We start from the raw sequence: 27,075 nt of genomic DNA on the forward strand, positions 1-27,075 counted from the left end.
CAGTGCTATGCCTTAGTAAGTCTGTGCATGGACATTGTCACTGGGGATAAAACACTCAGATTCCAGGCCTTCGTGAATCTTTTAATTCATTGGTAACAGAAACAATGCAAGGGACATTTGCACAGAAATAATCTTTTCCTCCTTCCAATTTCTTGCTAAAAGAATCATTTCTGCTGTTACAGCTCCCCTTCCACCCCCCCCCCAAAAAAAAACCTTCCAAAATACTGTGCTTGAAGTGCAGAGGGAGAATAAAATAAGCCATTAGAGGAGGAAGAATCCCTTCTTGTACTTGCCTCCCTGATCACAGTGGGCTTTTTCAAGTGATAATGCCATTTATGTTTATAAAACTGGTTTCCCTCAAAGCGGGTGAACTGTATTTTGGTCTCCCTGGCATAGCACAGCCACGTTACAACTTCTCTTGGATGAGCATTTCACTAGCGTGTAAAGCAAAAGCAGCCTTAAACTCACATTTCATTTGGTTTGCCATATATTTGGAAACATTCATAATAGACCAACTCTGCAGCAAAGATGTAAATAAATTCTTTCAAAAAAGTATCCCTGGGCCTATAAAGAAGTATTATTCATGATAGTGTCAGGGCAGAGTGGGCTGTAGTCAGGGCTACAAAACATGTTCCTCCCTGCTGCAAAGCCAAAAATCATTTATTGCTTCGATAACTAAGTATGGAAATAAACATACTGATCACTAAACCTCATAGAATCATAACATTTGGGAGATAAACACTGTATCACATCTCAGCTACCTCTTGTGCAGTTGTGAAGTTGTAAATTGATGACAAAAAAAAAATGCTGGCCAAAAGGTACTGTGCTGCCTTAAATACACCACTGTTAAGCAGCACTATGTTACCATGTCTGCACACAGTGAGTTAACTATGAGATTTTTCCCACTGCTTAACCTTTGAACTTTATAATTTATAACATTTACATGCACTAAAGGTTCTTGGATGAAGTATAATACATAGACCAGTGATGGCGAACCTTTTAAGCTCGGCGTGTCAGCATTTTGAAAAACCCTAACTTAACTCTGGTGCCGTGTCACATATAGAAATTTTTTGATATTTGCAGCCATAGTAAAACAAAGATGCATATTTTTGATATTTATTTTATATATTTAAATGCCATTTAACAAAGAAAAATCAACCAAAAAAATGAGTTCGCGTGTCACCTCTGACACGCATGTCATAGGTTCGCCATCACTGACATAGACTAACAAGCAGCATTGATTTCTCCACACATCATTCTCTGCTACCCAGGAAGAGACTTAGAAAAAGGTTTCCAACCTCTTCCCAAAGATCAGATCAAGCTAAATTTAAAAGACTGACATAATCAAGGCCTAAGCATGTTGCGATTGAAGGGAACATTAAGACATTGACTATTGTTTTATTTCTCTAGCAACACAGTGAATAATTGCTTCCTGTGTCGCTAGAAAGCACCCTGCCCCCTACACACACACATACTATATTCTCCCCGGAGGGCCCTGATCTGTGACCTTAATAATCATGCAGGGATCCCCCAGCCCAGTGCCTGTGGGGCCAGACAGATAAGGCACATAAGTGGGCCTGTGGTGATCTGAATGCTCTCCCCTGTCAAGGAGCAACTGGTTCTGAGCCTCATTCAATGAGTGCTATGCAGGGTGGCTGGCCTGGTCTTTCCAGAACTTCTAGTTATGTAAGAGATGCTCCATATCCCAGTTTGTAAATGCCAGGTTATATTGTTAGTGCTGTGCCAGCAAATAAACTGTGGGGCAAAGCAGTCCACAGGCCACCACTTAGTAACGTTGGCCACAGCCCATTTTTGCCATCTATTGTTTTTACCATCAAGTATGAAACAAAGTGGACCTTGTTAAACTTGCCTGGGGAATGTCTATGTTGGATTAAATATCCAGTGTGTATGTGAGGCTTCTTTAAGTGGCCAACTGAAAGCCCTGTTATGTGATACTTTTTTCTTTGCAACAGTTAAAAGCATAAAACAAGTCAATATATGCTGTTTTTAAAATATGTAATTTTTTTTTCAGCCTAGTGTCCTGTAGCTTCACAGCTAGAGTCTTAAACTCACATTTCAAAGGGGTTTGATCTGTTAGCCCAGCCACTCACCAGAAGCTGCAGTGGAAATGAAACAGGAGTGAGTGGCCATCTGTTGTTGAGTAAAATACGGTTTTGTTGTGTGCCTAGTCCTCTTTGCCCGGGTCAGGTTGGGTGACTTTTTTCCAGTATTTTAAACTAATAATTGGAGTGAATGCTCTCAGGACAATAACCCTACTGGTATTTCAGGTCTGTTATGCTAGCTTCATCCTATCGGAGCTGATACTACCCTGTCAGATTCACCTCATCACTGCTCCCACTTGGCAAGTTGAGGGCTCATTGTTTAATTTTAAATCCCACAAACCCATTTATTGAGGGTCTAATTATAAAGGTTCCTTGCACTAGGCATGATTCTGCACAGAGGAAATGAAAAACACCCGGTACCTTTTCCTTCAAAGTTTGCTTTCTAAAAAAGAAGTTGCCTGTGGGTGGTATAGTCAGCGGGGACATGTACGTAGCAATGTACAGCTTGCTTTGATGGTACATTTTGCTGCTTCATTTGAAATGCCATCCAGCCAATTTACCAACCTCATTTGAAAGCAGAGTGCTAGCAATAGCTGAAACTGAAGTTTCTTCCCCTTCTTTGACATTAGAAAAGAACTACAGAGATATATAGTGTGTTTTCCCCCATCCCTACCCTATGACATAGATGAAGATGAGGTTCCCTTTATGACACATACACCGTAGGGAGGGTTTAGGATGTATTGGCACTCTAACCTTACATACTTGTATTGGTTTTTAGCCAGGACCATGCACCAGGGAGGCCAAGGACAGACTTCCATTTGCCTTATATCGAAATCGTATTATCTTTTATGAGATACCATCTGGGTGACTGGATCCTCTGACACCAACTCATGCGAATGAGCCAACTTCTCGCAAGAACGAGAAGAGTTAACAGGAGCCATCGCCAAACATGCAGAGGCAGTGGTGAGGAGGCCAAGCAGAGGCAGGCACTTAGCTAGCACAAACCACAAGCCAGCTCCTGAGAAGACAGCTTTAATGTAGCCTGCTCGCCACTCTTAACTGTCTTCACCCATCAGTTCTTAGGGCAGTAGCATGAGGCACACCAGCCTGAGGTGGTAATTCAGTGGGAGGCTGAGACTTCCTTTTGCCTCCTGCTGCTTAGCAGTGGGTTTCTCCTCCCTGAGTTCAGCTGTGCAGGCCGATCTGGGAGATGTACAAATTCTAGTTCTTCCTGCTTTGCATCAAATCATTCTACTCCTACGTACTGCTCAAGAGAAGCAGAGCTTTCTATTACGACTGAGGAGGTTTCCACTGTTGTCTGCTCAACTGGAATGCTTCCTTGGAGGCAGAGGACGGTTCTTGATGGTCTTGCACTTGGAAATGTGCCGCTCAGCCACCTTGGGAGCAAAGTGACGGCTACAGTGAGGACACTGAATATAGTCTGGATTTTCTGCAGGTGGGATGGGAGGCAAGTCTGAGGGGTTTCCACCTTTGGCAATTACCCGCTGGACCTCTCGAGCCTGGCGGAGGGTACGGATGAAGGATTCATGCTTCTGTCTCCAGTTGCTCTTCCGCGGAGCTTCAGCCTATAAGTAGAAGGCAGACCAATCATTCAACGTGGCATTTATCTCATCTCCCGAGTCTCCACTAGAATGAGGGTAAGGAAACAGTGTCAATCCTGACTTGACTGCATGGAGGCACTTACACTGAGGGCCTGCAAAGGGGGATGAGTACCGAGAAGCAAGCCATGATCCTCAGCAAAGACCTGGAGAGCCTCGGGACTGGAAAGTGCCAGAACCCAGGGCTGCTATCCCACCCTGCACATCCACACCCTCACAGGAGAACAGGAGTTTATTCTCTGGAGAAACTGAACCTGACAGGTGTCAGATTCACGAAATCCAGGCACAGGGGGGAAAAGGTTAATCTTGGGGCTGAAAATAGGGAGCAAGTACAAGTGTACACGATGAACTGCGGAACTGTCAGCCTCCTTCCCTCACTTGGCTCCCAGGGTGCCAAACACATGGGCACCTTCTTAGGAGACTGAAGGGTTCTCTGGATGTGCCAAGCAGGCAAGAGGAAAGCCATCAGACACTAGACCTGGGGGACAGCAATTAAAAGGCTCACTATTTGCCGAAACCAGTTTGGCTCAGTGGATAGAGCGTTGGCCTGCGGACTGAAGGGTCCCAGGTTCGATTCCGGTCAAGGGCATGTACCTGGGTTGTGGGCACATCCCCAGTGGGAGATGTGCAGGAGGCAGCTGATTGATGGTTCTCTCTCATCGATGTTTCTAACTCTCTGTCTCTCTCCCTTCCTCTCTGTAAAAAATCAATAAAATATATTTTAAAATAAATAAATAAATAAAATAAAAGGCTCACTATTTGCTCTAACTGGTTTGGCTCAGTGGAAAGAGCGTCAGCCTGCGGACCCAAGGGTCCCAGGTTCGATTCCGGTCAAGGGTATGTACCTTGGTTGCGGGCACATCCCCAGCAGGGAGTGTGCAGGAGGCAGCTGATCAATGTTTCTCTCCCATTGATGTTTCTAACTCTATCCCTCTCCCTCCCTCTCTGTAAAAAATCAATAAAATATATATTTTTTAAAAAAAATAAATAAAAGACTCACTATTTGATAACCTTAATATGAAGATCCTTACTCAACAAGCCCACTTAAGCTTAAATATGAATGGACAGCCAAGTATTACCACATATTTGAGTAAGCTTGAACATGAGAGAGACCAAAACAAGTATACAAGCAAACACACACACTCAGGAAGCAGCAACAAAGCAGGTACCAGGAAAAAACATTTTTTAAATGAAAAACCATAGTATCAACAAAGGAGTATTAGAGGAAATTGTGACCAAAAACGAGAATAATATATACACTATGGAAAAGGAACAAAGACCAGAAAGGCCTGGCAGGTGTGGCTCAGTTGGTTGAGCATCATCCCATGTACCAAGAGGTCACCTGTTCGATTCCTGGTCAGGGATCAATCCCCAGTAGGGGGCATGCAGGTAGCAGCCAATCAATGTTTCTCTCTCATCAATGTTTCACCCTCTCCCTTCCACTCTATCTAAAAATCAATATAAATGTTTTAGAACTATTATAAATTAAAACTGATAGCTGAAAATAAAATGTTACAAAATAATGTCAAGAAGATTATGCAGAATGGGAAAGATCAAGATGGAAAGTAGAAAACATAATATTGAAAAATTAGAAACTCAATTCAGGAAGTCCAACATCTGGCCAATAGGCATTCCAAAAACAAACAAAAAACACAAAGAAGGCAAGAGGAGGAAGTTATTAATACCATAAACATTCCTAGAATTAAATGTCACTACTCTTAAGATTGAAATAGCCTACCAAGTATCCAACATATTATAAAACCAGAATTTCAGAATTTAAAATCCTGTAAGATTTTAGAAAAATAAAAAAGGATGGTTTTCTATAATGGAGCAAAAATCAAATGGCATCAGATTTCTCAACAGTAACATTGGATGCTAAACACTAGTGGGAAAATGCCTCAAAAATCTGAACAGAAACTCATTTTCCATCAAGAATTCTATACCTGGCCAAGTCATCAAATTATAAGGCGATGACAGATATTTTCATTCATTCCAAGACAAAAATATGTCTCCCATGCATCTTTCTTAGTAAACTCCCACAAGGCAAGGAGGATAGCAAGAAGAAGGAAGATGCAGATGCTGGAAATGGGACCCAACGCAGCGGAGAAGCAAAGAGAAGTCCCAAGACAACAGGGCTGCACCAGGTGTGGGAATAACCAGTGCAGACTAGAGCAGGAGGAAAAAAAGAGTGGTCAGAGGGAGGTTTCCAGAATTTAAAAAATCAAACTGATAAGACTGTGAGAGGTGTTTGAACAATTACAAAAACAGTAGCAGGTGTCTGACATCAGGTGAATCATTAAAAAAAATTTATAGAGATAAGGTACATTTGAAAATGAGTCAATTACCTCCAGGTGCATGTGGGCAGGACAGAATTTGTTCACTCATCAGTGAACAAAATATATGTGGTTATTATAATGTAAAAGCTGACCACTGGTTTAACGCAAAATTGTAATTCCACTACAATGGCAGTACTACATGGTTATAAAAATGTATTCAAATATTTAGACTAAAATAAAAATTAATCTTAAAAAGATGTGATGCCACATCTTTAATGCTGAATACTAGGAAGAGATGTTATCGAAGGAAAAGGAAGGATCCATCAGGAGAGTCTTACTGAAACAGACAAGAAGGCAAGAGAATCCGTGTTGGAGGTGGTGTCCAGGAACTGAATTAGAGAAGTTTGTCAACTATATGATATTTATACTTATATTCATTGTTTTGACATTCAATTAGCACAATCGCAAAGTACCAAAATGTGGCCTCTCTGCTCAAATGCTTATGGTCCAGTAGAGAGACAAGAGGTATGAGTATACTGAAAGTTATGTGAATATTAAACGATATCAGAAAAATCACCTGTTCTTCTGAATACACTAGATACAATGGTCGGCAAACTGTGGCTCGCAAGCCACATGCAGCTCTTTGGCCCCTTGAGTGTGGCTCTTCCACAAAATACCACATGTGGGCGCGCATGTACAGTGCGATTGAAACTTCGTGGCCCATGCGCAGAAGTCGGTATTTTGTGGAAGAACCACACTCAAGGGGCCAAAGAGCCGCATGTGGCTCGTGAGCCGCAGTTTGCCGAGCCGCAGTTTGCCGACCACTGCACTAGAAGAATGAGAGGGAGACACAAACCACTTAGCTTCTAAGGGCACAAACTTTGGGAATAAGACAAGACATTCCAAGGAGGGGGTGCACCTCAATGCAGATCCTTTCTGCCTTGGTGTCCTCGAGGCAACATATTCCCCCAAACTAGTTTCCACAAAGCAAGGGTATCTGATCCCAGACACCCTAATCTTTTGCTTCGCTGCTACTGTATTTAGGAATTTAAGAAACACACGATTCTTTTACATTCTGGCCAGAAATAAACCACTATAGTAGTGCCCTGGCAGATAGCTCAGTTGGTTAGAGCATTGTCTCTATACACCAAGATTGCAGGTTCGATCTCGGGTCAGGACACACACAAGAATCAACCAATGAATGCATAAATAAGTGGAACAACAAATCGATGTTTCTCTCTCCCCCCGCCCTCACTCTTCCTCCCACCCTTCATCCCTTCCTCTCTCTAAAATTAAGCTTATCATGGAAATGTCCCAAAGTCCTTAATTTTTACAACCTAGGTTTTCTGCAGCTGGAAATGTTAATCAAAAATAAAGTCATTCACCTTTAAGGTGTTTGCACTCTAAATGGAGAGAAGAATTTCAAACTTAATTGTGTTTCATGTATTTTACTTAGAAGGTATATAAAAACTGAGTTAATCTTGAAAAAGTAGATGTGGTCACAGGAGTAGTAACAGATTCTAATCTCGGAAGGTGGCAAAGTATATTGCAAAGTGAAAGGAATTCTCTCAAGGTAGTAAAATGCAGAATAGTTCTTTTCTTTTAAATTTTCTAAAAGTAAATGTTTATCACTTTTATAATAAGAGAGTGATAAATTACATGAAAGTGATAAATTTCCTCTAGATACCCTGGGGTGAGGATTAACAACAACAACAAAGGACTAGATTTTGGAGTCATTCCAACTCAGTTTTATATTCTGACTGCCACTTAAAGCTGTTTGTGATCTCATTCAAGTTGACCTCTCTGAGACTTGATTTTTGAATTGATAAGAGATCATGAAATCCTCACGTTTGTGGTGAGGGTCCTATGAAACTCCTGTTCACAGTAATAACCAATACATGTTAATTCTCATTTTCTCCCTTTATAACAAAGTGTTTCTAAAAAAAAACAACAAAAAACAAAACAAAAAAACACCATATGAGGCTTTCACAGGCCCTTACAATGATCCCCACTCAAGGTCAAATCCGTAAGGTCCTTGTTACCTTGGCTGAGGCTGGTCCCTTCCAGTTCAAGTACTGCTCTAGTTCTGTGCCCTTGGCCCGGGCCCGAGAGGAGTCGAACACTTTCCTCTTGGAACCCTGCATCCTGCTGCAGACGTTGGAGTGTCTCTCCAGCCTGAGCAAGAGAAAGTTGCGTCCACAGTGGCTGCATTTGCCCAGTTCTGGCTCTTCGGTGGAACAGCTGGAACCTGAGGAGTGCGGTGCCCTAGACCAGTTAGAATGGCTGCCTGGCGCTTCTGTCGGCTGAGGACACTTCTCCTTCACCTGCCCCGAGGCTTGGTCTCGGATTTTGTTGTTGTTTGCCACTAGTCTTTCCCTTTTGAGCTTCTGCATCCCATAACCAGAGAACTGGGATGGACTACGATTTTCTTGAGACCCTCCCCAGGTTTCCTCCTCTCCACCGAAGACCTCCTTAGAGCCATAGTCTGGGGAGAAGACAGGTCTGTACGTGGTGTTGCTATTACCTTTAAGTCTCCTCCTGGGCAGTGTCAGTCTCTGTAACTCTCTTTTTTCATTTTCCTCAGCCTGTTCTTTTTCCTTCTGGATCCTTCTGAGTTCTTCTTCTGTCTTCTTCAGCTTTTCCCGTAAGAGGGTCTCTTTTCTTCGAATTTCCTCCTCTAAATTCTCCCCTGCAGCTTCTAGTCTTTGGATCTGCAGCCACTCGGTCCGGGTGGGGTTTGCCATGGTCCTCTTCCCCTGCCTGGCAGCAACAGTACCAACCACAGATGAACCGGCCCAGTTCCTCAAACCAAAGCGGCTGTATGACAACTCCCTTGGCTCAGGGGGTCTTGGAGAGACGTCTTGGTCCCCATCCATGCCAGTCTCACCTGTACTATGAGACTTCCTGTGGAACACAGGTTTCAGTGGGTATGCCCGGTCCACTCCAACTCGCTTCTTTGTAAAGGGGATGAATTGATGGCTATTTGCTTTGGGGTTCCGGGGCTGAGGGCCTGGTGAGTAAAACAAATCCTTGGCTTGGCTCTGGAGGTGGCTTTTTGGCTCTTGCTGGCTGAGTCCAGCACGGTGGGGACAGAAGCAGCTCCCAGCTCTCTCACAGCTGTGCCGTTTGGAGTGAGGGTAGAGACGGTTCAGCGTCAGCTCTTTGTTGCTCAAAAGCTTCTCCTGGGAATGATGCCTCAGGTGCCCCATTGAGGTCAGCTGGGGAGAGTCACCTTTTTCATAGGGGTCTTGCTTACTTGAGTGGAGCCCGGGAGCTTTTGTTTGATTATGCGGGAGCATCACACCCACAGGCAGAGGTGGCGCCAAGTGGAGATCAGCCATTCGGGGTCTGAAGCCTAGAGGAGGTTTACACCAGATACAGGTGAGAAGTTTTTTCTGAGTTCACCTTGGTCATTAAAGCAACTGTTTCTACATGTGTCCCACCCCCGTTTTCCTTTAAGCCTTTTAGGGACAGTGGTGCTGGGTCTGCCAGAGCTCTCCTTCCGGAAGCGTTAGGCGAGGGCTTATTTAGTCCTGTGAATGCTTAACAGGTCCTGAAGATAGAAAAACGAATGTGCTACAGGTGTTCCTGCCACCTACCTTTCCCAGATCCCGGTACCAGCCTCCGCTGTACAGAGGGGTGCTCCTGGCACACACAGTATATACTCCATATGGGTGCAAAGCGCTACTGGGAAGAGCTGTTGGATTGGAAGTCAGGTTTTCGTTCTGCAACACAGGACAAGCCACCTCCCCTTGCTGGCTCCAATTTTTCCACCATAAACGGAGGAGTTGGCTCAGTTACATGGCTGTAATTTAGGGGCCTTAAGACTACAAGTCCAGCCCCATCATTTTACAGGTGAGAAAACTGCGGCCGGAGGTAGTGACCGGCCCACAGAGCTCTCAGGGCTTCCCTCCCGCTGGGTCCTCGCTCGACTCCAAGCAGCAGAGCAGCCGCACGGGGCCTGCAGCAGGTGCCTGGCCGTCAAACCCTCACCCAAGGAGTCCCAGCGGCAGGAGGTTCGTAACCTGAAAAGGGGGGGTGAGAGGCACCTGACCCGACCGCCGCGGGTTTTAGGTCCGGAAGTCGGAAGTCACACTCTGTCCTGGAGGGTGAGCCGGGGCGTCCCCACTGGGGGCTCCGCTTTGGAGACCAGCCTTCATTTTGTCCATCGGGCCCTTGGGAGGGCGAGGGGCTGACCCCATGTCTCCCCGCCCTTTCGCGTACCTGGCTGTCAGAGACAACTCCAGCTCAGGGCAAATCCCGGCACCAAACCCCTCCACTCACCGCCGGCCGCGCAGGCGCCCGCAGCTGGCCCCTGTTATGTCCGTTGCCTGGAGACGCGAGCGCGTGCGCGCGCAGCCCCGCCTCCCGCCGCGAACGCCGCGGGGTGGGGGTGGGGGTGGGTAGGGGGGTCACGCGCAGGCGCAGTCAGAACACCAAGGGGAGCTGCCCGGGATGGGCTGCGGTCGGTCTGACTGTCCCTTGACCCGGTGTCCCGCTAACTCTGCCGCTCCGTGCCCTGGGGGAACAGGGGAGGGTATGGGAGAGGCTTTTCTGGGGCTTCGTCAAAAATCGTGTATTTGTCTGAGAGCAGTGACCCCAGACCCCGGGGCGTGCCCGTCCGTGGCCGAAGCAGGAGCCCCTCGCTCTGCCCCCGAGTCCTGGCGCCGCAGGTTCGGAGGTCCGCGCCCTTAGCGGCTGCGGGCTGCTGGGTGCGGGCCCAGGTGTGGCTATGCGGCATCTCTCGGGCTTTTCTCGGCTGTAGTTCAGAATTGCGGTCACATTTCAGCAGTTTGGCTTCGCTAGGCTGTGTCTTTCTGGGGTAGTTTTCTAGCCAATCTCATGATTTTGATAGAGTGTTTTACTCTCACGTGGTACCTCTGGCAGTCTCTGCTCAGGGCCCAAGAATGACTCCACCACACGTAATGATAATAAAGTTAACTACCAGATCAAAAAGGATCGGTGTAACCTGGTTTCAACACTAAATGGTATTCCATGGCTCGTTAACATCAGAAGAGTTTATTTGCCTCGTGCTTCAGGTCATTGGTGTAAGCTGCTTGGAACAGGCAACTTTTTTCCTGTAACTACTTACAAGATTCACGCACATGGAACACAGTATAGACAGCAGCAGGCGGTGTTACCACTTCAACATGTCATATGACAGCTTTTACATATTACAAGGAAATTCCTTGGTGGGTCCTCCAGGGCATTTTTTTTTTAAATTTCTTTGTTTTCTTCCCTAGTTGACTCTCTCTCTACTGCCTTCTCTCTATGCAGTCCCAGACATTTCCCGCTCTTCTTAAGGTTCCAATTATCTGAGCAAACAGGCCTGCCTGTCATCAACTCAAGTAGCTCCCTTCCAGTCTGGCAGAATTTCCTAGGGTGCCTCTCTCCAACTTGACTTCCTTCTTTCTTGTTTCTGGGGATGAAGAACCTTTCTCTTGCCATAAGTTTTCTTGAATTAGTCCCTTTCAGGAATGGAGTCCATCTTGTTAACTTCAAGTTGTATCTATCCACACACAGGGGTGAGCGAAAGTAGGTTTACAGTGGTGAGTACATGAAACAGTTTGTTCTTGTATTATTAAGTACTAGTGGCCCGGTGCACAAAATTTGTGCACGGGGGTGGAGGGAGGAGAGGGAATTGTTCCTCAGCCCGGCCTGCACCCTCTCCAATCTGGTATCCCTCTTGCAATCCAAGACCGCTGGCTCCTAACCGCTCACCTGTCTGCCTGGTGACCCCTAACCATTCTGCCTGCTGTCCTGCTTGTCCCCAACTGCCCTCCCCTCCTGGCCTGATCGCCCCTAACTGCCTCTGCCTCGGCCCACCATGGCTTTGTCCAGAAGGATGTCCGGAAGGTCTCCTGGAAGGTCTCCCCGTCTAGTTAGCATATTATCCTTTTATTAGTATAGATTGTATTATTTGTTTGTATTACAGCTGTAAGCCTATTTTTGCCCACCCCTGTACGCAAAACAAACCTTATTTCCCTTGACCTGCTGCCTTTTATTTACGGTTCCATTCATTTCTCTTCTTCTCCACAACTTCTTGGTAGAAAACTTTACATTTGCTGCCCCCACTCTCTCATCTCCCCCTCATTGTCCAGTCTGTTGTGGTGTGGCTTCCACTCTTTCCACTTTATTAACTGCCATCCAAGGACCAAAGACAAAAGCTGCTACTTCTTCAGCTACTTATTTGATATTATTGACTTTTCACTCCCTTGGAACTCTCTTCTCACTTGCTCCTGTGCCTTCTTGTTTTCTTCTTTCATGTTCTTGCCCTGGCTTCTTCATTTGTCTTCTGGCATTTGTCTTTTCCTCACCTGCCCCCCAAGTTCAGGTGTTCTCCAAAGCCTTCTTATTTCTCAGACATGAATGCAGGTCCAGACATTCCCTTCCTTAGTGGTTTCAACCAAATGCTGACATTTCAGGTATCACCTCTGTTTCAATGATCTCCAGCTTAGCTCTCTCTCCTTAGTTACAGACTCAGATTTCCAACTTCCCATTTAGTTCCTCAGGAATCTCGAACTGAATACGACAGAAAACAAATCCATGGTCATCTCCTCATTCCCTCAATCCACTTTTTCCCCAGTGTTCCCTCTCATACTGAAAGCACCAGTCACCTTCTACTCTTCCCTCTTTGTCATCCCTTCCCTCTTCAGAGGTTCTCAACTTGTGGTTCGCGACCCCTTTGGCCTTTCACAGGGGTCGCCTAAGACCATCCTGCATATCAGATATTTACATTACGATTCATAACAGTAGCAACATTACAGTTATGAAGTAGCAACGAAAATAATTTTATGGTTGGGTCACAACATGAGGACCTGTATTTAAAGGGCCAGAAGGTTGAGAACCACTGCAACTGATCAGGAGGCTCTGTTGAATTTACTCTGCAATGTCTCATATATGACTCTTCCTGTACATGTCTACTGCCCTTAACCAGTTCTTCCTCACTTCTCTTTGGGATGGCAAGCATCGCTGTCCTAACTGCAGTTCTTACCTTCAAGCCCATCCTTCATGCTACTCTCAGAATAATTATCCTAAATACACCTGATCCTATCACTCTCCTACCCAGAGGTTTCTGCTTTGCCCTTGGAATAAAGTCGGGATGCGTAATTTTAACCTGGGACTTCAACCTCCAGCCTGCCTTTCAAGCCCTGCCCCCCGAGAGTCTAGTCCGGTGGATTTCCACCCTGGCTGTGCTTTAGTACTACCTGGGAAGCAATTTCTGGGGATGAGACCTGGGTATTGGCATTTTAAAAAGCTCTCCCTAAAGTATTTTTTTTAATCCTCACTCGAGGATATGTTCATTGATTTTTAGAGAGAGGGAAACATTGATGTGAGAGAAACATTGATAGGTTGCCTCCCATATGGGATGGAACCCACAACCTAATTATTTGCCCTGACCAGGAATTGAACCGCAATCAGTGGTGTGTGGGACAACACTCCAACCAGCTGAGCCTCCTCCTGAAGTCTCAATGTGCAGCTAGGATTGAGAAACCCTGGTAGTCACACCTGACTGCTTGCACTATCTTACCTCTGTGGTGCTTCCTGACCTCCACCTGCACATCCTGGGAGGTGGCAGAGCATAGCGTTTAGGGGAGTGCACTTAGACGGCTTGGAAGCAAAGCCCAGCTCCATCACTTACTGGTTGTGGTTGGATAATGTGCTGTTTCCTCCAAGAATGTTTTCCCGACCTTCTTTGTCAGAATGAATCTCTTTGCTCCTTTGTGCTCTCGTGATATTTTCTGTTCTTGTTCTAGCACAGGGCTGGCTCATGATGAGCTCTCAGTGGATGTTCACGGAACTGAACTAGCGTGTTGTGCGTTGTATTGTCATTATTTGCATGCATATTTGTTCCTTACACTGAATTAAAAAACTCTTTGAGGACAAAAGTTATATATCATTTATCTTGATATATTCTACAATGTCCTATACATAGTAGACACTCAATTGGTTTTTAATTCTTTAGAGAAACTAGCTTTTAAAATGAGTTTTAATATATATTTTATTGATTTTTTACAGAGAGGAAGGGAAAGGGATAGTTTGAAACATAGATGAGAGAGAAACATCGATTAGCTGCCTCCTGCACACCCCCTCCTGGGTACATGCCCTTGACCGGAATCGAACCTGGGACCCTTCAGTCCGCAGGCCGACGCTCTATCCACTGAGCCACACTGGTTAGGGCTTAACTAAGTTTTAGAGAAAGAAACATCAGCTAGATACTCTTTAGCATTATTTTCAAATATTGCCAAGCATAACATTCAGTTCAGTTCCCCACCCCACCCCAATGCTGGCACTAGGTTACATGACTCTCCAGGATCCAGAGCCTCACTTTGAGTGGGGAACTAATGAAGTGATTAATACCCAGGACTTCCAGTGCAAGTCTCTCTCCTTGCCAAGTCTGCCAACACCGCACACTCACACGTGGAGTCTCTTGCCATGAAGAGATGTGATGTATACAAACAACCCGCAGGCAGGCCTTGGTGGCAGCTTCCAGCAGCACACACGGTAGGAGAATCAGCACCACCAGGACCTCTTGTACCCTTCCGCCCCTCCTCCCAGTTCCAGAGCAGGCAGGACTTACACTGAGAGCTGCAGGAACAAGTCGGGCAGGAAGGTTGCATGCATCCTATTCAGTTTGTTCTTGATGTCTAATGTTTATCATCCGTCTCCATCTCCAGGGTGTAAGCTCCCCCAGGAATCCCTTTGTTCATTAGAGTTTGTCAACTACTCCCTAGGACTGTGCCTGACACGCAGAGGCTCTCAACAAATATGTTACGAGTGGTTGAATTTATCTCGTGTTTCTCCGTCTTTCTCCCCACAGGACAATGAGAAAGGGATGCGGGTGGGAAGATATCACAGTTGTCTGCATTCAGTGGTTCTCAACCTTCTGGCCCTTTAAATACAGTTCCTGCCCTGGCTGGTTTGCCTCAGTGGATAGAGCGTCGGCCTGCGGACTGAAGGGTCCCAGGTTCGATTCCGGTCAAGGGCACATGCCCAGGTTGTGGGCTCCATCCCCTGTGGGGGGCTTGCAGGAGGCAGCCGATCAATGATTCTCTCTCATTGTTGATGTTTCTATCTCTCTCTCCTTCTTCTTTCCTCTCTGAAATCAATAAAAATACATTAAAAAAATACAGTTCCTCATGTTGTGACCCAACCATAAAATTATTTTCGTTGCTACTTCATAACTGTAATGTTGCTACTGTTATGAATCGTAATGTAAATATCTGATATGCAGGATGGTCTTAGGCGACCCCTGTGAAAGGATCGTTCGACCCCTTCCAGGGACGCAGGCAATGGGGTGGTGAAGGCCTGGGGCGGGTGGGGCGGGGCGAGCTAAAGGAGTCAATGGAGGGGGGGGGAAGAGGACATATGTAATACCTTCAACAATAAAGATTTAAAAAATAAAAGTTTTAAAAAAGAGAAAGGGTGAGGGTGAGGTCTGTGGAATCCGAGCTGACACCCTGGACAGATCCCCTTTTGAAACAACAGTTGCTGTTGGGCACGTCATTATAATTTACATCATTTATAATACCTAGTGTTGACAGCTGCCGTTTTCTGAAAAGCCGGGATAATTAAATTAAACTGTCACTCCTCACGACAAGGCATCCCAGCCCGAGGCTCCCGAGCTGTCCCAGACAACCGGTCCCCAAATCCCACCCTCTGGGCGGGCTTAGGCCGAGCGCGCCGCCCCTGATTGGTCATCAGACGTGATGGGCATGCGACACAGGGAAGGAAGAGCTGCGCTCTGAGCTTCCGGAGCGGCGGTTACGCGACTGGGGGAGCCGTTGGCGCGGCAGGCGGCGATCGGTGGTCGGTGGTCGGTGGTCGCCGGTGCCGCCGGCCTCCGGACGGGAAGGCCGGGAGGGTGAGCCCGGCCCGGGGCGGGCCCCTCAGTTCCATTGGCCGTAGATGTTCGTGGGCGAGGAATCCGGGGCGTGTGGAAGCGAGGTCCGTGGGAAGCGGGAGGATGGCGAGCGAGCGGACGGCGTGGGAAGGGAATTGGATGAAAGGGAATTGTCCCCAGAGGCCTCCGTGGGCAGCTGCGACCCAAACTCCCCGGCAGCTTCCTGTCACTGCGCGGCCCGCGCTTTCGGGGACCCGCTCGCATGCCCTGGGGTTCCTTGGGGTTCGGGGGGCAGGCCAGGGAGAGGTCGCCGCATCGAGGGTGTGGGGTGGCCTTTCTGCCCCGATTGCGGGTTCTGGTCGAGGATAACGAGTCCCGTCTACTTACTTCTCCGTTTCCCTGGCGTCTGACAGGTTCGAGCATGAACATGGCCGAAGGGGACACCCTGATATCGGTGGATTACGAGGTGTTTGGGAAGGTGCAAGGGGTGTTCTTCCGCAAGTACACGCAGGTATGTGGTCCACGGGCCTCTGGCAGCGCGGGGACGCGTGCGGTGGGAGTTGCTGGCTGCTGCAGAGCAGTGGGTGTGAACGGGCTTTGCAGTGGGCAAAGCACAATACAAAAGGCAGGTTTATCTGTTACTATTGTTATTTTTTAATCCTCACCCGAGGATATTTTCCCATTGGTTTTTAGATAGTGGAAGAGAGAGGGACAGAGAGAAATATCCACGTGAGAGAAACACATGGATGGTTGTCATCCTGTTCGCACCAGGGAGGAGCCTGCAACCCCGGTACCTGCCCTTGACCAGAATGGAAGGGAGACCCTTGGGTCTGCAGGCCCACGGCCAAACCGGCCAGGGCAGTCTGCTGCTGCTATTTTTCTAACAGTGGGACTTGAGTACCCTAGACAGAGGCCCTAGGCATGAAATTCGTGCAAGAGCCGCTGCTCGGCCATTCGGTCAATTTGCATATTACACGTTTATTATTGTAGGTGTAACAGCATCTTCTGTAGCTGCTGCATTTTCTTCAGACCTCTTTGACTCCTTCAACCTTTCCCCATTCTCTCAATTAATTTCTACTCATTTTGTCTTTGAAAGAAGAATCACCTTTTCTAGCTGAAGCTTTTCTAATGAAAATACTTAACCCACTCCAGGATAAGTAATGGTAACACTGAACATGGAGCCTGGTATTCCTACTAGAGTACTAGGGAGTAATTGAGGCGAGGAGCAAACTACTGACAGCCTCTACCTCTGCCTTAATGTCATTAATCTTCCCTTAACATGCAGACAGAAATGTAATCTCAATTTCCCTTCTGTCTTCTGTAAGGGTTATCGGGCTCTTGCCTGCCCAGTGTATCTCCAGCCCCAAAGATAATGAGTTAAGACTGCAGAACTTTCCAAGTGTCACATTCCCTGGACTGTAGTACTTAAAATTCATCCTGAATCTCTGAAATAGGAATGTTAAATGCCACTACCTCTTTCCCCAATTACTTGCAAATCATTTCCTCCTGTTTCACACTCATAGAAGTACCTGTTGAAAAAAAATTATTGAAAATCATAGCAAAAGAGCTATGTTCTGTTAGCTTTGCTACCATTTATGCAGGGTAAATTCCTGTGATATAGTAAGTGGAGGAGACAGCTTTGAAGATTATTTAAAGTTAGTGAGGGAAAAGGACCAGAGAGTAATATAGCTCATTTTTCTCTACTGCTATCCCCACCCCCCCAATTTAGAGAAAATAAAAGAATGCAAAAAAATAAATATTGATTTGGAGAACTTTACGGAAAATGCCATCTTTTCCCCCTTAAACTTGTAGCTTATTCTTTACTACTTATAATTACTTTATATATATATATATTCATTTTAACAGTTTTGTTTTGCTACAGTCTTTTTGCATGTTGATATAATCTAGCCTCTTAATTAAATTCCATCACTCCTAGAATGATGAGAATGGTTGAAGGAACTTTTTTAAAGTTGGAATATAATTCACATCCATAAAACTCACCTTTTTAAAATGTATAAGTGAGTGGGTTTTAGTATATTTACAAAATTGTACACTAATTCCAGAACATTTCATCACCTCCATAAGAAACCACATATCCATTAGCACACACCCCTCACCCCTCCAGCCCCTGGCAGTCACTAACCTCATTTCTGTCCCTATGGATTTGTCAATTCTGGACATTTAATGTCAATGGAATCACACACTATGTGGCCTTTTGTGTTGGGTTTCTTTCACTTAATACAGGGGTTGGGAACATCTAGCCCATGGGCCGTGTAAGGCCGGAGAAATCATTTGGTCAGGCCCTGCTAAGGCATTAGGAGTGATTTAATTAAATGTTTGACCAAATATAGCAGGCTAATTTTTAAGTTGATAATTTTGTTTGGCCCTTGGCAGAAAAAAGTTTCCCCAACCCTGACTTAATACAATGTTTTCAAGGATTATTCATATTATAGCATATTAGTACTTAATTCTTTTTTATGGCTGAATAATATTCCATGTATGGATATACTACATTTTATATATCCATTCATCAACTGATGGGCATTTAGGTTACTTTCACTTTTTGGCTATCTACACTAATAAAAGAGAAAGGTGCAAATTGACCATACCCCCAAATGCTTCCCATTGGCTAATCATCAGGATATGCAAAATAACTGCCAACCAAGATGGCGGCCAGCAGCCAGGCAGCTGAAGCGAACAAGAGGCTTGCTTGCTCCAGTGACGGAGGAAGCCAACCTACCCGGCCTGCGGCAGCCCAGCTCTAAGCTCCGGATGCAACAATGTTTCAATTATAGAAGCTAAACAAAGCCCAGATAGCTGCTTTCAGCTGTCAGCGGGCTCAGAGCTTAGAGTGCCAGTGATGGCAACAGAGTTTCAATTATAGAAGCTAAACAAAGCCCAGATAACCTGCTTTCAGCAGCCGAGGCCTCAAGCTGGAGCCGGCCTCAGAGCTAAAGCCGGCTCTCAGCTCCAGTGACAGCTATAGAGGGTAAATAAATCCCAGAATAAAAGAAAAAAAAGAAGAAAAGGAGAGGTTGGGAGCTTCAGTCACCCGCCAGCCTGAAAACGGCCCTCAGCCCCTCATCCAGACTGGCCAGGCACCCCAGTGGGGACCCCCACCCTAAAGGGGGTGCGGGCAGCCTAAAAACAGCCATCAGCCCCTCATCCAGGCTGGCCAGGCACCCCAGTGGGAACCTCCACCCTAAAGGAGGTGCAGGCAGCCTAAAAACAGCCATCAGCCCCCTTGCCCAGACTGGCCAGGCACCCCAGTGGGGACTCCCACCCTAAAGGGGGTGCAGGTAGCCTAAAAACAGCCCTCAGCCCCTCACCCAGACTGGCCAGGCATCCCAGTGGGGACCGCCTTCAGAAGCCTCAGCAGCCGGTCTTGTCTTGTGGCCTGGGAACCGCCCATCAGCGGGTCCAGGCTGCAAGGCAAGGCCCGCTCCCAGCAGTAGGTCTTGTCTTGAGGCCCGGGAACCGCCCATCAGCGGGTCCTGGCTGCAAGGCAAGGCCCACCCCCAGAAGCCTCAGCTACTTTAAAAATAGAAGGATCTCCTTTTAAACCAATCTGTTTAGATTCATGATTAGTAAAACAGTATGGAACTAATGAAATACAGTGATAGGAATTAGGAAGTGTGACACTGATGGTTCTGGGCATGTGAAGGGTGAGGGACAGAAGGGTACACATGGTCTTCCCTTCAGTTCTGCTGGAGAGATGAGCTCTGAGGGCCGGAGCTGCTCCATGCCCAGAGGAGGTGGGTGTGGTCAGTGGCTCTGTTTCAGAACTTCTTGCTAAGCAGAGACCTTACCCGACCCACAGGAACCTTTTTACTCCAGAAAACAGAAACAGCCAGTTCCCAATGGGCATGGGAAAACCAGTATACCCTCCTGTGCACAGTGTCCTGATGGAGTGAGGGGGGAGGTGGGCAAGGGGAATAGTGCAGAGTTGTGAGGCAGCTGGAGTGGGAGTGGAAATGCCATGAAATGTCCACAGTCCTGGCTGTGCCCATGGCCTGGGCGGCTCCTCCAGGCACTGGCTGAGAGATTAGGGCTGATTCTCTCGGGAAGGGAATATCCCATGGGTGAAAGATTTACAGGCTCAGGGTGGGCCGTGTGTTAGTTTGAGGCAAATCCCTCAGCATTCCTGCTGCCAAGCCCTCAAAGGAATGAGGCAGAGGCACCCCTCACCCCCAAGACCCCTTCGTGGACATTTTAGCATCTACGTGATTTTTAATCCCTTCAGGGAGACTTTCTATCCTGCAGTCCCATCCCACCCCACTGTTGCTGTTTGTCTGCCAGCTAGGTTGAGCATCAAGGGAAAGGGGGGTTTATACTCACTGAAAGACTACTGATCCTACCGGGAAACCAACCTATTTACTGCACTGTTGTAAATATCATACCCTTTATATCCTGTATATTGGCTTATTTTAAATAAATTGAAATGTCTTAGAAAAAAAGAAGAAAAAAAGGCAAGGCAGGGCAAGACCCAGAAGACCCAGAAGCCGTCTGATATGGTAGTAACTCTATCAGTAAGCACTCTGAAAGTCAGTGGCATAAATGCACCAATTAAAGGACAGATTATGAGGGTGAGTCAAAAACAAAACCCACTTTAAATATAAAGACACATATAGATTAAAAGTAAATGAACTAAGCTGTTTTGCTCAGTGGATAGAGCATTAGCTTGTGGACTGAAGGGTCCCAGGTTTGATTCCAGTCAAGGGCATGTACCTCAGTTGCTGGCTTGAGCCCCAGTCCCTATCAAAGCATGTGCAGGAGGCAACCAATCAATGTGTCTCTCCCTTTCCCTTCACTCTCTCTAAAATTTAATGGAAAAATATCTTTGGGTGAAGATTAACAAAAACAAAGTAAATGGATTAAGTAACATTAAAGAGATTATAAGAAAAATATATTTCAAATTCTGTTAGTTGTATAATGGTTATATTTAAATTATTAACACCTAAGAAATTGGGTGAAGGGTACATATAATATGCTGTAATATTTTATAGTTTTTTAGATGTATGAGATTATTTCAAATTAAAATATTAAAAAATTTAAAAATTAATAAAATATTAATTGAAATGTATCTGCATTATATGAAAAATCTCCTAATTGCTTCTAGCATAATTTATTAAATTGTGCTAAAATTTACAAGGGTTCAATTAAAAAATATCTTAATTCTAAATGATATAATAGAAAATATATAATAGTGCAGTTATAAGCACTTATCTGAAAATACAAATTTAAAGAAGTGAATTTAAAGAAGGGATTAGCCAAAGAAAATATATGCACAATCCATAGACACAGACAACAGTATGGTGATGGCCAGAGAGAAGTGGGGGCAAGAGCTGGGTAGAGGGGGCAAAAGGGGGGGAATAGGGACATCCTATGTAATAATAATAAAAGGCTAATATGCACATTGACTGAACAGCAGAATGACCGGTTGCTATGATGCACACTGGCCACCAGGGGGCAGATGCTCAATGCAGGAGCTGCCCCCTGCTGGTAAGTGCACTTCCATATGGGGAGTGTCACTCAGCCAGAAGCTGGCTCATGGCTGGCCAGCGCAGTGGTGGTGCCAGGAGCCTCTCCCACCTCTGTGGCAGCACTAAGAATGTCCAACTAACAGTTTAGACCTGATCCCTTGGGGGCCTAAGCCTTTAGTTGGACATCCCCAAGGGCTCCCTGGCTGCCAGAAGGATGACTGCAAGCTTAGGCCTGATTCCCCGGGGAGTGGGCCTAAGTCGACAGGTGGACATCCCCCAAGGGGTCCTGGACTGTGAATGGGCGCAGGCTGGGCTGAGGGACCCCCCCCGCCCCCCAGTGCACAAATTTTTGTGCACTGGGCCTCTAGTTATGAATAATGATGCTGTGAACATTTATGCACTTTTATGCAAACATTGTTTTCAATTCCCTTGGGTATATATGCTAAGGAGTAGCTTGCTGGGTCACATAGTAACTCCATATATAATTTTGTGAGGAAGAGCAAAACTATTTTCCAAAGCAGCTGTATCATTTTACATTTTGCATTCTCACGATCAATGAGAATTTCAGTTTCTCCAAATCTTTGCCAACATACTGTCTGTCTTTTTTATTAGAGCCATCCTAGTGTGTGTGAAGTGGTATCTCATTGTGGTTTTTTTGTTTTGTTTTGTTTTGTTTTGAGATACCAATGACTTTAAAAGGATTGAAGTCATACAAAGCATGTTCTCTGACCACAATGGAATTACACTACAAATCAGTAACAGAAAAATAACTGGAAAAATCTCCAAATATATAGAAACTACATAATACACTTTTTTGTTTGTTTTTTGTTAATCCTCACCCAAAGGTATTTTTTCCATTGATTTTTAGAGAGGGTAGAAGGAAGAGAGGAAGGAAGGAAGGAAGGAAAGAAGGAAGGGAGGGAGGGGAAGGAGGGAGGGAGGGAGAGAGAGAGAGAGAGAGAGAGAGAGAGAGAGAGAGAGAGAGAGGGAAAGAGAAAAAGAGAAAGAAACATCTATCAGTTACCTCTTATATAAACCTCAACTTGGGATCGAACCCGCAACTTTTTGGTGTACAGGATGACCCTCCAACCAACTGAGCCAGGGCCCTTTGCCCATTTTTAACTGAGTTATTTGTCTTATTGTTGATTTGTAAAAATTTTTGTATATTCTGGATATTAGTCTCTTACATTATTTGCAAATATTTCTCCTGAGGTTTTCTTTCCACTTTCTTGATGAAAACTTTGAAGCACAAATATTTTTATTATTGATGAAGTCTAATTTATTTTTCTTTTGTTGCTTGTGACTTTAGTTTTATATCTAAGTTGGAATATAATTCTTTGCCTAATCTAAGGTAATGAAAGAAGGTTCATGCTTATGTTTTCTTCTAAAAGTTTCTTCTAAGAGTTTTATAGTTTAATCTCTTACCTTTAAGTCTTTGATCCAGTTTCAGTTATTTTTTAAAATATATTTTTATTAATTTTAGAGAGGAAGGGAGAGGGATAGAGACAGAGAAACATCAACGATGAGAGAGAAACATTGATCGGCTGCCTCCTGCACGCCCACTTGGGGATCGAGCTCTAAGTCCAGGCTAGACCAGGAATTGAACCATGACCTCCTGGTTCATAGGTCCACGCTCAACCACTGAGCCACGTGGGACAGGCTAGTTTCAGTTAATTTTTTAAAAAAAATATATTTTATTGAAATTTTACAGAGAGGAAGGGAGAGGGATAGAGAGTTGAGTTAGAAACATTGATGAGAGAGAAACATCAATCAGCTGCCTCCTGCACACACCCTACTGGGGATGTGCCCGCAACCAAGGTACATGCCCTTGACCGGAATCAAACCTGGGACCTTTCAGTTCGCAGGCCGACACTCTATCCACTGAGCCAAACCGGTCAGGCTTCAGTTAATTTTTTATGTGCGTTGAGGTAAGGAGTCCAGCTATCTGCTTTTACACGTGACTATCAGTTGTCCCAGCACCTTTTGTCAAAAAGACTAAAATTTCTCCCACTGAATTGTCATGTTACCATTGTCAAAAATCAATTGACCATAAATGTAAGGGCTTATTTCTGGACTCCAGTTATATTCCATTGATCTATATGTCTATCCTTATGCCAGTACTGTACTATCTACTGATTACTGTAGCTTTGTAGTAAATTTTGAAATCAGGATATTTGAGTCCTTCAACTTTATTCTTTTTTTTTTTTTATTGATTTTTTACAGAGAGGAAGGGAGAGAGATAGAGAGTTAGAAGCATCGATCAGCTGCCTCCCACACATCTCCCACTGGCGATGTGCCCGCAACCCAGGTACATGCCCTTGACCGGAATCGAACCCGGGACCGTCCAGTCTGCAGGCCGATGCTCTATCCACTGAGCCAAACCGGTTTCGGCAACTTTATTCTTTATAAATATTATATTTAGCTATTCTGGGTCCCTTATGTTTCCATGAGAATTTTAGAATCAATTTGTCGATTTCTGCTATGAAGGCAGCTGGGATTTTGATAAATATGGCATAGCATTTGTAGATCAATTTTGGGAGTATTGTCATCTTAATAATATTGTCTTCCAGTCTATAAACATAGAATGTCTATCCATTTATTTAGACCTTCCTTAATTTCTTTCAACAATGTTTTGTACTATTCCAGTTCTCTCATTAAATTTATTTATAATTTTTTTATTTTGATGTTATTATAAATGGAATTGTTTCCTTAATTTCATTTTCATTATTGCCAGTATATAGAAATAGAGTTGATTTTTGTATAGTGATCTTGTATCCTGCCACCTTATAAACTTGATTAGTTCTAGTGTGTGTGTGTGTGTGTGTGCGCGCGCGCGCACCCGCGCACAAGCGCGCATGTGTACATTCCTTAGGATTTTCTGCATACAAGGAATGTCATCTGTGAGTGGAGGTAATTTTACTCCTTTCTTCCCACTATTAATGCATTCTTTCTTTTCCACTGCCCTGGCTAGAACCTCCAGTTTAATGTTGAATAGAAGTGGCAAGAGCAGACATTCTTGTCTTGTTCCTGATCATTGGGCAAAAGCTTTCAGTCTTTAACCATTAGGTCTATTAGCTGTGGGTTTTTCACAGATGCCTTTAATCAGGTTAAGGAATTCCCTTCTGTTCCTAGTTTGTTGAGTGTTTTTATCTCAAAAAATGTTAGATTTTATCAATGCTTTTTCTTCATCTATTGAAGATGAATGATCATCTGGTTTCTGTTTTATTTATTAATTATAGGCCCGGTGCATGAATTCGTGCACCACTGGGGTCCCTCGGCCTGGCCTGCAGGATCAGGCCAAAGCCAGCTCTCCAACATCCCCCGAGGGGTCCTGGCTTGTGAGAGGGTGCAGGCCAGGCTGAGGGACCTCAATGGTGCATGATTGGGGCCAGGGAGGGACCATGGGAGGGCTCCAGGGCGTGTCCAGCCCACCTCACCCAGTCCCGATGGGCCGAACCCCAGTAGCAAGCTAAACTGGTCTGAGTGTCTGCCCCCTGGTGGTCAGTGCATATCATAGCAAGCAGTTGAGCGGCCTTAGTATATCATTAGCATATTACGCTTTGATTGGTTGAACGGCCCATCAGTCAACCGGACACTTAGCATATTAGGCTCTTATTATATAGGAGGATATGGTGTTTTATTTATTAATATGGTGTATTGATTTTTATATGCTGGCCTAACCTTTACTAGTATAAAGTCAGTTGGATGTGGAGTCTTCCTCAAAATCCATTTTCCACATATTTGGTTTTTTAAAATATATTTTTATTGATTTCATAGATGAAGGGAGAGGGAGAGAGATAGAAACATCAATGATGAGAGAGAATCATTGACTGGCTGCCTCCAGCATTCCCTACATTGGGGATCAAGCCTGCAACCTGGGCATGTGCCCTGACCAGGAACTGAAGTGTGAGCTCCTAGTTCATAGGTCAATACTCAACCACTGAGTCATGCTGGCTGGGCTCCACATGTTTTTATATCACCATCTTCTGCACTTAAAGCATGCTATGGGTATCCTATTTTTCTTCATTCCTTAATTTCTTCTGTATCCCTTAAATTGCTATTTATTTGACTGCAATCTATTTTGTTCATTATGCATTATATCTTTACTTTGAACATATGATTTATTGGCTATTTCAGTTCCTCATCAAACATGGTTTTGCTGTGCATAACATTTTCTTTGGCCAACTCCAGCAATTTCCCACATTTACTAGGTCACTATTCTGGCATAAAATCATGTTAATTCCATTTTCTTTTGTAACCCAATCCCTTCTATTTAGATGTATTACTTTAACAATAACTTTTATAATATCCTTACTTGGAAATTTTACAAAAATAAAATTACCTCTAAGCACTGGTATACCTTTCTAAATATTAGGCAATTCCACAGTTTAATGACTTAAAGGAAAAACACTAGAAAGGATAAGAAAAGAGCAACTACAATGATTAGATGGTCTTCATAAGCTTATTCAATTTAGAAGAAAAGAAAGTAAAGTGCAAAACCGAACAGTTATGTAATCTCATGAAACTTTGGTTTTCAGAGGCTGATTACCAGTTGCCCTTCCTTCTCTAGGAGGATGATAGAAAATGGGCTTTGGATGTGACATAAAGACAGTTTGTTAGACAGTTTCTTTACAGGGGAAACAATGGGATGAGTTGCCCAGGAAATTGTGAAATACTCTCTAATGATTTTAAAGATATAAAAGACACTTACTCATCTGGATTTGTTTAGGTGTGGTCCTGATTAAAGACAAAGAGAAGGATCAGATAACTTGATGCTTTTTCTACTTAATATACCCAAGAGATTCTTGATTAGGAGAAGGGAAAATGTATAAGATACATACAGCCCAGCATCCTAACAATAATTAGCCTTAGGGAATCATTTTGAAAGCATCTGATTTTATCTTGAGTCATTAGTATTACATAGTGAAAAATTCTGGCTTGGTTTTATAGGGTAGAGGAAGGAAATGAAGTGAAGTGGCCAACATTTCATATTAAAATCAGCAATGAGATTCTTCTTGTTCTGTTTTGACTGTTCTGGACAATATCAAATTAGTTTCAGTGGCTTGATTTTAGACCAAGATTCTGGCAAAGATTGTAGTCTCACTTTGTTTTGTTTAATCTCACTGGATTTCTCTTTCTTATTTTTTTCTTCCCCTTAGGCTGAGAGTAAAAGGCTGGGATTGGTAGGCTGGGTCCAGAACACAGACCAGGGCACAGTGCAAGGACAATTGCAAGGTCCCATCTCCAAAGTGCGTCATATGCAGGAATGGCTTGAGACAAAAGGAAGTCCCAAATCGCACATCGACAGAGCAAACTTCAACAATGAGAAAGTCATCTTAAAGTTGGATTACTCAGATTTCCAAATTGTAAAATAATGCCCTGAATTCAAATTTTCCGAGAGAAACTCAGAGGTTTTGCTTTTCTTGTTAATAGAGATAGAATTATTCTGAGTAATATTAGAATTTGTCAGTAAGTTATTTTATTTTTAGATACCTGAATGTTATTGTATATAATATGTATGATGGAAGGAATGATTACAACTGTACACAATTCTAATAAAAACACATCAGAACCATCTGTAGGGCGAAATTCATTATGGGCAAAATAAGAGATATTTACTCAGTAAACATCTGTGGGAAGATAATTTTGAGGTAATTTAAAGAGGTCTGAAAGAAAAAGTTAGCAGTTATTTTGAATCATTTCTTTGAATGGTTTCCATGAAGTTTTCTTCAGGAAGTTGCACACCTAATAAGAACAAATTCCACAAGTTCAACTTGTTAGCTGCTCAAA

At 44.5% G+C, this 27,075-nt stretch overlaps 2 protein-coding genes across 5 annotated transcripts in view; one reads left to right on the forward strand and one right to left on the reverse strand.

Moving 5' to 3' along the window:
- Positions 1 to 60: 60 nt before the first annotated feature.
- ZC2HC1C (zinc finger C2HC-type containing 1C) lies at positions 61 to 10,283 on the reverse strand. Of its 2 annotated transcripts, none has more exons than XM_070416555.1 (3): positions 10,243 to 10,283; positions 8,001 to 9,313; positions 61 to 3,649 (listed from the first exon to the last, which is right to left on the reverse strand). In XM_070416555.1, the coding sequence occupies exons 2-3, from the start codon at positions 9,297 to 9,299 to the stop codon at positions 3,386 to 3,388; spliced, it is 1,563 nt and encodes a 520-aa protein (XP_070272656.1). In that variant the 5' UTR covers positions 9,300 to 9,313; positions 10,243 to 10,283; the 3' UTR covers positions 61 to 3,385. The 2 variants fall into 2 exon arrangements, with proteins under 2 accessions (XP_070272656.1, XP_070272646.1); XM_070416545.1 differs by lacking the exon at positions 10,243 to 10,283 and adding an exon at positions 10,183 to 10,234.
- A 5,424-nt stretch (positions 10,284 to 15,707) lies between these two features.
- The window catches only part of LOC139011144 (acylphosphatase-1), a 42,058-nt gene continuing 30,690 nt past the window's right edge, over positions 15,708 to 27,075 (forward strand). Inside the window, exons 1-3 of one of the 3 annotated variants that reach the window (XM_070416503.1) lie at positions 15,717 to 15,823; positions 16,216 to 16,313; positions 26,445 to 26,860. In XM_070416503.1, coding sequence (XP_070272604.1) covers positions 16,224 to 16,313; positions 26,445 to 26,660 — 306 coding nt within the window. In that variant the 5' untranslated portion in view covers positions 15,717 to 15,823; positions 16,216 to 16,223 and the 3' untranslated portion in view covers positions 26,661 to 26,860. Of the gene's footprint in view, positions 15,907 to 16,215; positions 16,314 to 26,444; positions 26,861 to 27,075 lie in introns of those variants that run through there. The other 2 variants (XM_070416494.1, XM_070416512.1) reach the window with 2 other exon arrangements.

Source organism: Myotis yumanensis, unplaced genomic scaffold (assembly GCF_028538775.1).
Source record: "Myotis yumanensis isolate MYYU_CA2020_CCGP unplaced genomic scaffold, mMyoYum1.0.hap1 SCAF_1, whole genome shotgun sequence".
Lineage (NCBI taxonomy): Eukaryota > Metazoa > Chordata > Mammalia > Chiroptera > Vespertilionidae > Myotis > Myotis yumanensis.